General features: G+C 39.0%; 1 protein-coding gene across 5 annotated transcripts in view; it reads left to right on the top strand.

Moving 5' to 3' along the window:
* LOC122549028 (RNA-binding Raly-like protein) overlaps positions 1-12,712 on the top strand; it is a 634,594-nt gene that overhangs the window by 305,941 nt on the left and 315,941 nt on the right. Inside the window, exon 1 of one of the 5 annotated variants that reach the window (XM_043688165.1) lies at positions 3,694-3,823. The exons of the other annotated variants lie outside the window; for them this stretch is intronic. Coding sequence (XP_043544100.1) covers positions 3,787-3,823 — 37 coding nt within the window. The 5' untranslated portion in view covers positions 3,694-3,786. Of the gene's footprint in view, positions 1-3,693; positions 3,824-12,712 lie in introns of those variants that run through there. 5 annotated transcript variants of the gene reach the window in all.

The following is a 12,712-nucleotide window of genomic DNA, read 5'->3' as shown; positions in this document are numbered from 1 at the left end:
TATCTAATAAACTTTAAAATTGCTAATTAGTGTTGTGCATCTCAGCTTCATCCAGCAGAGTCCATGAAGAGCACATTTAAATTCATTTACAGATTTTCTGGTGCCCAACATTTTTTTTTTGTTGATTAATGGTTATTTTAATCTTTTTCACTACATCAGTATATTTAAATTCAAATCCTGTCTATGATATCCAGTAGTTTGGACAGGCAGAAATACATTTCTGTAAGTAGACTCAAAAGGTTGCAACAATGTTTGTACTCCAGGGATTCAAAGCTTTTACCATAAATTAATGGAATGCATTGTTTTTTTGCAATTTGCTTCAGCAGAATAAGTGGTACAGAAACATTCAACGATTTTGACAGAATTTACAGCAAGCTACACCAGGTTCAAAGTCGAGATCAAATATGCATTTAGAAAATATATCTCCAATTAAACCATAATTAAAATAAACCACATAACATTTGTTTGGGAGTCATCAAGGGTAGTAACTGATAGGGATACAGATAAAAGGTGGTCTGTTGAATAGCCTCGAAAATGAACCAAATAATTTTCACTGTGTTCTAAACTTCTGTGTTTTGTCTGAATTAATGCATTTATGCAATTTTATCAAATATGTGCACTATAATGGTGGGACTAATTTGATAACTGCTTCAAAAAGAAAGAAATATGTTTGTATTTTTTTCATGATCACCATACTTCTCAAAGTGCTTTACAGCCAATCGAGTATTTTTGAAGTATAGACAAGTTATAATGTAGAAAGCAGAAGAACTGCCATAGTTATAAATGTTGACTGACCTCTTCTGTTGCATCATTCTATGATCCTAAATTATCATCATTCCCTGACAAGGCCGATTGGTAACCAGCTACTCAGAGATATATAAGAGTGACAAAGATCAATTTCTTCAATTTTTGTTCACTTACCCTGTGGAAGCAACTATTGACCTTCAGAGTTTCTTGTATATTCATAGGGTTTAGTTGAGACCAGCGTCTTCCACTTTATTTCTTCCGCTATTCCTGTTGTACCACCCGTATCATTCACCAATGCTCATGTACCCACTGTAGACACTACCTCCCTCAATGTGGTTATGGATACATGCACCTGATGCCCTGTGAACCTTCTGTTTATTGGCAAATATATGCAGCATGATTTAAATGGTGAAATGTCAGGTGACTGGAGGATAGTTAATATGTTCAAATCAGCTTGCAAATATGAGATAAAGAGTTGTGATGGAGGAATACCATTGCAATTGGAAGCCTGTGACCTGCACTGGTGTACTGCACGGGTTGAGGCTGAGACCCTTGCTGTTTGTTATATGCATTAATGACTTGGATTGAATGTAGAAGGTACAATTTGTAAGTTTGCAGTTAATATGAAAATTGGCAGTGTTGCTGATAATGAGGAGAATGGACTTAGGCTGTATCTAATATTGATCAGTTGGTAAATTGGGCAGGGCAATGGAAGATGGAATTTCCAGATAAGTGCAAAGTGACACATTTTGGGAGGTCTAATAATGGAAGAGCATGCAGGCAGTTCTTCTATAACGTGATGGTTGCATTCTTGTGCAACCCCGCATTATAGAAAAATCATGCTTTAGAAACATTACATAAAGCTTTGATGCTGTAATCACGTTACAGCCAACACACGTTTTAAAAGTTCGCACTTTAGAAACAGCATCCTCAATTTGTCAATCGTGTTACAGTGAATTTGGTTGAGGAAATGCGTGCTGTTGCAGAACGACCAGTACACAGTGAATAGTAGGTCCCGAGAAAGCACTGAGGAACAGAGAGACCTTGGCATACAAGTCCATCAGTCTCTGAAGGTGTCAGCACAAGTAGACAAGGTCATGAAGATGGCATATGGGATACTTGAAGAAGGGCTCATGCCCTTCCTGAAGAAGGGCTCATGCCCGAAACATCGATTCTCCTGCTCCTTGGATGCTGCCTGACCTGCTGCGCTTTTCCAGCAACACATTTTCAGCATATGGGATACTTGCCTTCATTTGCCAAGGCATAGAATATAGAGGCAAGGTAGTCTTGTTACAACTTTATAAAACATTGTTAGACCACAGATAAAATACTCTGGGCAGTTCTGGTCACTATGCTATCGGCAAAACATGCTTACACTGGACAGCGTGCAGAGGAGTTTCAGCATGATGTTGCCTGGAATGAAAAGTCAGTTATGATGAATGACTGGGTTTGTTTTCCTTGGAGCATAGGAGGCTGAGGAGGGATCTGATTCAGTTATACAAAATTACGAGAGGCATAGACAGAATAGATGGAATATTTTCCTTATGGCAGATGTGTCTAAGACCAGAGACATAAGTTTAAGGTGAAGAGCAAGGAGATCTGAGAAAAATTATTTTTACCCAGAGGGTGATAGAAATATGGAATGCGCTACCTGAGAGGGTATTGGGGACAGGTACTCTTGCAACATTTAAGAAGTATCTGGACAAGCACTTAAAATGCCAGGGCACAGGAGTCAATGGACCAAGTGCAGACAAATGGGATTAGTGTATTTGGTGCTTGTTTGACATGGAGGATCAAAAAGGGCCAGTTTCTGTGCTGTGTTACTCTGTGATTCTATTTGGCAGTACATTTATTTCAGTGCAAAGTTGTCCATAAATATTGTTGCAAGCTGAGTGACCCAACAGGGAACATAGGTTTACTTTGCAAACACTCTTCTGCTAAGGATCCTGTGGGAAACAGCAATCAGCCATTGAGTCTCCAGGATTGAAACTTAGTCTCCAAGACCCTGTATGCAATTCTGGGAGTAGCAAAGTGCCATTTGAAAAACAAAGTGTTTGTTTTAATGGTTTTGTTCATTAGTTCCAAAGATAGAGCCTTTTCACTTTCCAACAGATGTGGGAAAGTGGTGTGCCACGAGGATGGGCATGTCTATGAGGGGTGGAAGCTATGTCTATGAGGATGGGTCCTATAATGAATCCTCTATAAACATATTGATCCACTGATGGCAATCCAGTTAATCCAATTACATTCAATTAATACCAGTATTGAAGGTTGTATTTGAGAATAATGAAAAATTCTGGTCATGCGTAACTATTTTATTTAAAAGACACAACAGGCGTATATGCATCTCTGCTTCTTGTGTAGGTATTTGAATGGCAGCCTGAAAGGTTATAATTTCAGCTCATGTTAGCTATAGATTAAGTTAAATGTAAAACATAACACACTGCCTGATTCTGAACTGCCTACCCATTGAAGACACTTCTCAGCTGTAGATATTTTAATTAACCTGCTCAGACAGGTTTATGATCCATCTCTGAACCCAGGCCTTCTAGCCTATAGTGAGGACACTACTACTGAGCCACAAGCACCCACACTGTACACTCAGGAATATTGCACATGCCAGTAAATTGTATGAATTAATGAACTCTTCTGAAAAATCAGTTAGAATGTGCGAAAGAGCTGTCAAAAAGAAACAGTATTGAGCAAAGGCACATTGGAAATTCTGGCTTAAGATTTTGCAAAATCATAATTAGTTTAGTGTAGATTCTACCTATGTTGCATTTGGTCCATTGAGAGCATTTGCTGCTTGAAGCGCAATTCGACAAAACACTTATTTTTAAGGATTCATAGTGAGAAAGACTGCAGAATGAAGGTTCTTACTCCCCTGTCATTTCAAGGGAATGGTATCATCCAAGCTGTTGGTGTTAGATCAGTAATCGGTGAGTGGAGCAACTGCCTGTCAGAGAAGAAGGAGCAGCATATTTTGTTTTTATTGTCCTGGAGTAGGATTACGATAGAAGGAATCTGGACCCTTTTAGAATGAGTATGGTCAAAGGTAAACGCCGCAACCAGAGATGTGAGTATCGTTGAAAGCACGGCAACTTGATGATGGAAATGATGACATATAGTGAAGAGAATAGTCTTGTCATTTCAAAACGTTCTTTTAAATCACATTCGGTCAAATCAAGGATTAGGGCAGCCAGGCAAGTAAATAAAGTAATCTACAAGGAATTGCAATTTAATAGTCGGCAGAGGGGTCAGTTTATTAAATGGAGGAGACGATTCAATTTCTTTTTTTTTACTATTATTAAGCGGACTAACTGTACAGAAGTAGTCGTCAGAAGTTTAAATTACTTGCCGAATGGACACTTGCTTCCTTGACACGTTTAGTGATTGAAAATATGAGAATGATTATAACTGTCATTGCGAATTGCAGCGTGAGTTTCCTGAAACCTAAAAGAAAAGACTTTAGGAAGCAGAATTGGGAGATGATTTTCATGTACGTATTGCAACAGAGGGGTCACTTAAAATAAATGGAACATAATGTGTCTCATGGAAGACGTCATAGAAAATTAATATATAGAAGTCAAAGGAAAATGATGAAATGTGATTATTATTCGTCAGTGAATGGTAAATTGGTTGAATATAGGATTAGCTGTTTGCATGTGAAGATGCTGTCGAAAACCAATACGATTGCAGTCGTTCAACTTAATTTGCTTAAGGGCTTATGAACAATAAGCTTTGAAGTTCAATCAGTTTAAAATTACACTGAAATGAAATTTACCAGGGAAGGATTTTTTCCCCCTGTTGAGATAAATACAGAAGTTAATGCATCGCCTCTGGGGCAAATCAGACAGTTTTTATACTATGACAAATTGCCCTTGGGAAAATAACAGGAACTATGCCATCAGTCTATTCAATGAGACAGCAGGGTGACAACGTCCACAACATAATTCATACATTACAATTGAGAGCGAAGGCACTGTGCTAAGTTTTGCAACAAAAACTAATCTTCTGGCAATGGCAAGGAAGAAAATAGCTATATAATATCAGGAAATTCTAATACAATTGATAACAGACAAGTACTGTATCAGTTTTACTTCCACTTGATAAGCCTGTTAGTAGACTGTAGTGAGCGTGCATAAGCAGCTTGTGAACATGTTCTGTGTACTCCTTGGACTGATCAGTCTGTATTGTACAAATAGATTATATAAAAGGCCCCTGTTTAACACAACAAACGAACTATTTCTTGATTATATAGAAATGGAAGCAACCAAACGTGATGGAATACTGAACTTTCCGATAGTGATCTCTCAAGGATGATTGTTTCTTGTTGGTGTTTAAATTTCTAGGTTGATTTAGAATTAATATATTGCATATAACCTTTGTGAAGTTATACATTAAGATGATTGTAAAATCTGGAACCCAGAAAAGTAGGACTTTTTCATTCTTGTGTTACTATAGAGTTTTAAAATTGGATTTTTTTTACTTCAAGACAGTGTTAACTATTGGACAGAAGTTTAAGAAGTTTCAGAATCTGATCTGGTATCATGCTCCAGAGATAGCTTGCCGGAGTGTAAATTAAAGGACTCATTAATTGCAATGTCCCCATTTATAGATGGGGAAACAGTGTGGCCCTTCAGCCCAACAAGTTCACACTGATCTTCTGAAGAGTAACCCACCCAGACCCATTCCCCTAGTATCCTATATTTACCCCTGACCAATGCACCTAACCTGCACATCCCTGAATACTACAGGCAATTTAACATGGCCAATTCACCTAACCTGCACGTCTTTGGATTGTGGGAGGAAACTAGTGCACCTGGAGGACACCCACGCAGACACAGGGAGTATGTGCAAACTCCACACAGACAGTGCTCTGAGGCTGGAATCAAACCAAAGTCCCTGGAGCTGTGAGGCAGCAGAGCTGACCACTGAGCCACCGTGTACATTTCTGAACCATGCCACACAAATGTCACTGCATTATGTTGCTTTAAAAATTGTGCCATGTGAGATATAAGCAGCTATTTCTGATTCCAAACCTCAATCAGATAAAGACAGAAATTCAATAAAAAGTCAAGTCATTTCCTAATGGTGGTCTCAAGAGTGACAGTGACAAGTAACTGGGAGGGGACTGGCTAATGTGTTGTAGATATAGAAAATAGATATTAAAAAAAGGAAATATTTCCTTGGTAAATTATTTGGGAGGCGCACTGATTTTTATGCACTTGAAACATGCAAATAATAAAGGTCTGAAGTTTAGTTTCTGGTTTCTGCTGAATTAACTCATCCCATACTTCTTACTGATTGTGTAGTACTTCAATTAACCATGGTAACACAGATTAGGAAGCAAAATGTCAGCTGGGGTTAGCATTACAGATCTGTAGTGTTCTGCAGAACTCTCACCTAGTAGCAATCGATATATTCACAAGAACACAGAGTTATGGGAGGGGGAAGGTAAACTGGAGACAAATAAGGAAAATATTATAGAACTGAAGCAAATTTTGGAATATGTGTTACAGAGCGTGTGCATGTGTGTTGGTGGATCGGCCCAAAATTATATGTGATCCTGAACGAATGAAGATCAAGTTATTATTTCAATTGAAATGAGTTTAGAATTTGGTTAAAATAAAAAATAGCAGAACCGCAACAAAATATATGAACCAGTGCATGTTATTTATGACATACTTAAATTCAAACACGATCATGTTTTGTGAAGAAAAAATACGCATTTTGTCTTACAAGGAAATATTTTCGAAGTAAGACCAACATTCAGGACTTGTTATCATTGCTGTTATATGATATTTTAGAATTAATATTTTGCATATTAAATCAGAGGAACAAAAATGTTTACATGGGATAATTGTCTGGGTTTAAACATTTTTTATGGAAGAATTTTAATCACACTCCATTAGTAGAAAATGGAACAGAATGGAACTCTATAATTACAATAACAATATGACTGGAACATTCTACCTATTGGGCTAGTGTGACCAATTATAATTAAATAGATATTATTTACCTTTTGAGACTATTACTATATTTGTATTTGTTTTCCAGTATAATTATATTTCTTATTTAAAGACAATAAACAACTATTTCAATATGGTTAATGTTCAACTCACTATGACATTTTTGCAGAATGGTTTAATGGATCTCTATGCTTTGAAGTTTATTAAATCATGGATGATTTGTACCTCAACTCTTGATATCTACCTTTTTATCTATAATCCTTGATACCATTGCTGAAAAAATCCCATTAATCCCAGTCTTGAAAATTTCAAATGATCCAACACCATGACCTTTGTGATAGAGAAATTTCCAGATTTTTAGAACTCTTCTTTTCTATTAAAAAAGACTCCCTGAATTTGCACTTGAATGGCCTTGTAAAGTGTGCTGAAGAAGGCTCACTATACTCAAAACGTTAACTTTGCTTTCTATTGACAAATGCTGCCAGACCTGCTGAGTTCCTCCAGCTATTTCTGTTTTTGTTTGGTTCTAATTGTAAATCTGTACTCGCCAATCCACAGATCTATTTCTTTGTATCTATTCTGGCAAGTGCCTTTATAATTTTAAATAATTGTTAGATCACCCTTCAGTGATCTGAAAGAATGGACAATGTGTTGTTTCTGCAATTTGTACTCAAAACCTATCCTTTTCACATCTTATTCATGTGAATGAATGTTGTACCTTTTCCAAGGCCAATGGCCAATACATCCACTTGGAGGTGCAGTGTCCAAACTGATTGCATCAGATCAGATGGGTTATGGTCAAGATTCTGCAAAGCTGGCCCATCATTTATAATCATAGAAAAGTTACAACACGCACAAGGAAGATATTTGGCCTAATAGCTCAGTGCTGGTTCTCTGTAAGTGCTACTCATCTAATCACATTTTTGTAGTCCGACAGTTCTTTTCTGTCCAGATCATTATCTCATTTTCTTTCGAAACCCATGATTGAAAGACCACCACTACACACACAGTAAGTCTCTTCCAGGTTCTGACCACATGGTACATAAAGTTTTTTTTGATCACCACCTGGTTCTTTTACCAGTCACCTTAAATCAGAGTCCTCTGGATTTCAACTCTTCCACTACTGGAGTAGCTACTCCCCTTTTATCCTGTCCAGGAATCTCACAATTTTAAACCTTCTCTAAAGCAAATAGCCCCAGATATCAACATTTCTGTTTCCTTTCACCCAGAAGCAGTCTTTTAAACATTTCTATAGCCTGCATATCCTTCCTGAGGCACAACTGCAGTTGAAGCCAAAAGTTTTTTTTAAAAGATTGACATAATTCCTTTGCTTTGACTTTATGCTCCCATCTGCAAAGCCTACAGTTCAATATGCCATATTAACTGCTTTCTCAATTATCCTTTTCATCTTATATGATTTGTGCACCAATATCCTCAGGCCATTGTGGTCCAACACATTGTGGAATTGTATCCTTTTTAGATTGAAATATATCACTGTACACTTCTCTGCATTAATTTTGCTGGCATTGGTCCACCCATTCCACTAGTCTTTTTATGCCATTTCAAAGGCAATCCACGATCCCATCTCAGTGTTCACAATTCTTACATGTTTTGAGATTTTGCAATTTTGCCCTGCACACCCAATTAATGTTACTGTTTCTTTAATACTTCTATAACTTCCTCACCTGTATATTCCAGCCTCATTGAGAAAAAGGTTGATATTTCATTGTCCTTTTTTTACATTAATGTTTGTACAAATCATCTACATAGGAATGTTGATTGTGGGGATTCAATGATGAGCGTCAAAGTAAATAATTAGACTCTTCCTTATTGGAAATGATCATCACCTGGCACTTATCATTATAAGCCTGAATGTTCTCCAGGTCTTGCTGTGTGTTGGCACAGGAAGCTTCACTATCTGAAGAGTAGCAAATGGTACCCAACATTATGCAAGCATCAGAGAATATCTTCATTTCTAATCTAATGATCAAAAGAATGTCACGATGAAACAGTTGATGCTGTTTGGGCTTAGGACCATCCTGAGGAACCCTGCAGAAATGTTCTGGAACTACCCATCATCATCCCAACAACTGCAACCATATTTGGATTTGGGCATGCATTGCATAAATTCTGGTATGCCTTTGAACATTCATCATTGAACCAATGATCTCCTGCTAGAATGAGGATTATGTCATATCATTAGGTTACAGATTGTGGTTGAATACCATTCTGCTGCAGATGGCCCCCACAGCCTCTTGGCTGCCCAGCTTTGAGCTGCATAATTTGATCTGAATTTGTCCCATTCAGCATGATGGAACTGCCCCACAACATGATGGAGTGTATGTTCATTGTGAAGTCTGGATTTTGAGATACAGGGATGATGATGTAGTTATCTGTGGCATTTGTCTGAAAGATATGACTGAGTGAGTATTTTTATTCAAGGCGGTTGCTTGACTAGTCTGAGGGACAGCTCTCTCCATTTGCAATAATGTTCATGAAATACACTTGGGAGAATCACCAGGTCAGTACTATTGATGCTTCTAGTGCCTAGGAGCAAGAGAGGACTGCAGATGCTGGAGAGTCAGAGTCAAAAGGTGTGACACTGGAAAAGCACCGCAGGTCATGCAGCATCTGAGAAGCAGGAGAGTCGATGCTTCAGGCATAAGCCCTTCATCTGGAGGGGGAAGGGGGTTGAGAGATAAATGGAGGGGTGAGGGTGAGACTCGGAGGAAGGTAGGTGGGATGATGATGGGTGGTTGCAGGTAGGAGGTGATTGCATCGGTGAGGAGCAGACAGATGGGAAGGAAGATGGACAGGTAGGTCGGTTCAAAAGGGCAGTGTCAAGTTAGAGGATTGGATCTGGAATGAGGAGGGGGAAGATCTGGAAACTGGTGAAGTCAGTGTTGATGTCATGTGGGTGTAGACTCCCGAGGCGGAAGATGAGGCGTTCTTCATCCAGTCGTTGGGTAATTTTGATTTTGTAGTGGAGGAGGGCCAGGATTTGCATGCCCTTGGGGCAGTGTGAGAGGGGGTTGAAGTGGTTGGCCACAAGATGGTGGGGTTGTTTTGGGCGTGTGGACTGGAGGTGTTCTCTGAACCGCTGTGTGAGTTGGCGCTCACTCTCCCCCATGTAGAGGAGACCACATCAAGAGCAACGGACACAATGAATGAGGTGGGAGGATGTATAGGAAAATCTCAGTCGGATTTAAGATGATCCTTTAGGGCCTTGCACGGAGGTGAGGACGCAGGTTTTGCATCTCATGCGGTGGGAGGGGAAGGTGTCGGTGGAGTTGAGGTTGGTGGGGAGTGTGGACCTAATGAAGGAGTTGCAAAGGGAATGGTCTCTGCAGAATGCAGATAGAAGAATGAAGGGAAATATATTGGTCATTGCTGGGTTAGCCATCTGGTTTCATAGCTTTTTGACTTTATGGCAATTTGTACAACTGAGTGGTTCTCAGTTCCTCATAAAATGCCACCAAGCAAAAAGTAACAAGTATTGAACCAATCTTGCTGATTGCTAAGGACTCACCGTCTTCTCAATAATTCCCATTTGCTGTATGTGCAGTGTCTCCATCTTCCATGTAACAGATAAGAATCACTTTTTAAGTGCAAGTTTCAATGCAGCCAAACTGGAATAGATGCCCAGTCAATTTTAACAGCCAACTCTCATTAACATGCCACAGATTGACTTCCTGAAGGGGAAAAACAGTTGTTAAGGTGGAAGGTAGCTGTTGTCTGGCCATTAAATCAGTTGGAAGAAGCCTATCAGTGAGCAGACAGAATAACCCCCAGTGATCAGGAACTGTCTAGGGATTGTTGCAGTCAAGATTAGAGTGGTGCTGAAAAAGCACAGCAGGTCAGGCAGTATCCGAGGAGCAGGAAAAACGATGTTTTGGGCAAAAGCCCTTCATCAGGAAGATCCCCAGTATCTGCAGTACCCACAATTTCCTACGAGATCATTGCAGTTGAGGAAGGTGGTGGGAAAAAAACAGCAGTGTGAGCTCAAGGTTTGTTTGTGACAACCAAGGAAGCACTTCCACTTCATGTTGCACATTTTTTATTAAATTATAATAATTTGGCATTCTGGACTTCTTTCAGTCTTGGAGCCACTCTCCAACAGCTTTGTCATGTCAAATTTCCACAGGGCCCTTGATTATGCTATTAGATATTCAATTTTCGATGAGAACATTACTGGCTATTAGATGGGTATCCTTGGCAACTATAATTTTAAATTTTAGTCCACCATTCAGCTTCTGCTAGGCAGAGGGAGTAAATAAGATCCTACACAAATGTAAATGATACATTTCCCATTCATTTCTCACTGTCCCTCTGGATTTTCATTTAACAAATGTAACCACAAAACTTTAATTAGTAATGTCTTGAGTGAAAAATTGTAACTGGTCTCTCATCTGAAAAATAAATAGGAGTAGAAACTTAGTGCACCAACATTTAATGGCCATGTAGTCCCACAAGCTACAATGTTTTGATATTAGGCAAATATTTGGGTGTTGGAAGCATGCTACTCTGTAACAAAGTCCTTAATGTTAATCCTGTGAATATAACATTTGCATAAAACAGTGAGCTATACTAATTATCTCATGGATCTTTCAATACCTCTTTTGTCACAAGAGATTTCATAATCACTGCTGCAGTAGCTAAAGATACATTGCTGGAAGCATACATACATGAGGTGTTGCACAATAAATATCAAGTTAGCTATTTAGAATAGAGGAAAAACTGAGTGGGTTAATCTCAGTTTTATTTTGTATTACACTGTGATAAAAGCAGATTACAAACCACTTTGCACAAATAATTGAGGGTTGGAACTTTGGAATGGAGTTTATAGTTATCATAGAAAAGAAGAAAATGATATTGTATTTTATCTAGAAGCATGTGAAAGTGGACTATATATTCCTGCTGAAATAAACTGATGCTTCTTATATTGTATTCATAAAGAAAGATTAGTTGTCAGGTTAAATGATGGGATTTGTAACATACAAATTTTTAAAAATGTAATCTAACAAGCAATTAGATTAGATTAGATTACAGTGTGGGAACAGGCCCTTCGGCCCAACAAGTCCACACCGACCCGCCGAAGCGAAACCCACCCATACCCCTACATTTACCCCTTACCTAACACTACAGGCAATTTAGTATGGCCAATTCACCTGACCCTCTTGGTGCTGCTATGAAGATCTTCTTTATATATATATATGCTTCACTTAATTAGCTATTAGAGAAAAGAAATCTGAATGTAGGGAGGCTTGTTGCCCATTGAGGCAGGCATGTTTCTGAGGGGGGGTGGAAATAACAACCTGACAAAGGATAACAAGGCTGATTTTTGGGTTGGAAATTCATTTGGAAATCTACCATCATAGAGTCCCTACAGTGCAGATAAAGGCCATAAAAGCCTATTGAGTCACACCAGCCTTCAAAGAACATCCCACCCTATTCCCATAACCCCACATTTACAATGGCTAATCCATCTAATCTGCACACCCCTGGAAACTACGGGGTATCATAGCATGGCCAATCCACTTAAACTGCACATCTTTGGAGTGTAGGAGGAAACCAGAGCACCTGGGGGAATCCCGTGAAGACACAGGGAGAATGTGTAAACGCCATACAGATAGTTGCCCAAGGCTGGAATTAAACCTGGGTGCCTGGTGCTGTGAGGCAGCAATGCTAACCACTGAGCCAGTGTGCCACTCCCAACTAGCTATTTTCATCTTCAGATTTTAGTGCAATAAAATTGGCAAGCCATCAGTGTTGTCAACAAGTGTTGACAGGTTCATCACTGCTTGAAGAGGAAAGGAAAGTTGACAACTGGTTCTAATACATGAAGAAGTAGACCATTCAGTCCCTCAATTCTGGATTAGTGGTGCTGGAAGAGCACAGCAGTTCAGGCAGCATCCAAGGAGCAGCAAAATCGACATTTCAGGCAAAAGCCCTTCATCAGGAATAAAGGCAGAGAGCCTGAAGTGTGGAGAGAT

The sequence above is a fragment of the Chiloscyllium plagiosum genome, chromosome 4, assembly GCF_004010195.1.
Source record: "Chiloscyllium plagiosum isolate BGI_BamShark_2017 chromosome 4, ASM401019v2, whole genome shotgun sequence".
Classification (NCBI taxonomy): Eukaryota; Metazoa; Chordata; class Chondrichthyes; order Orectolobiformes; family Hemiscylliidae; genus Chiloscyllium; species Chiloscyllium plagiosum.
This window is presented reverse-complemented; position numbering and strand designations above follow the sequence as displayed.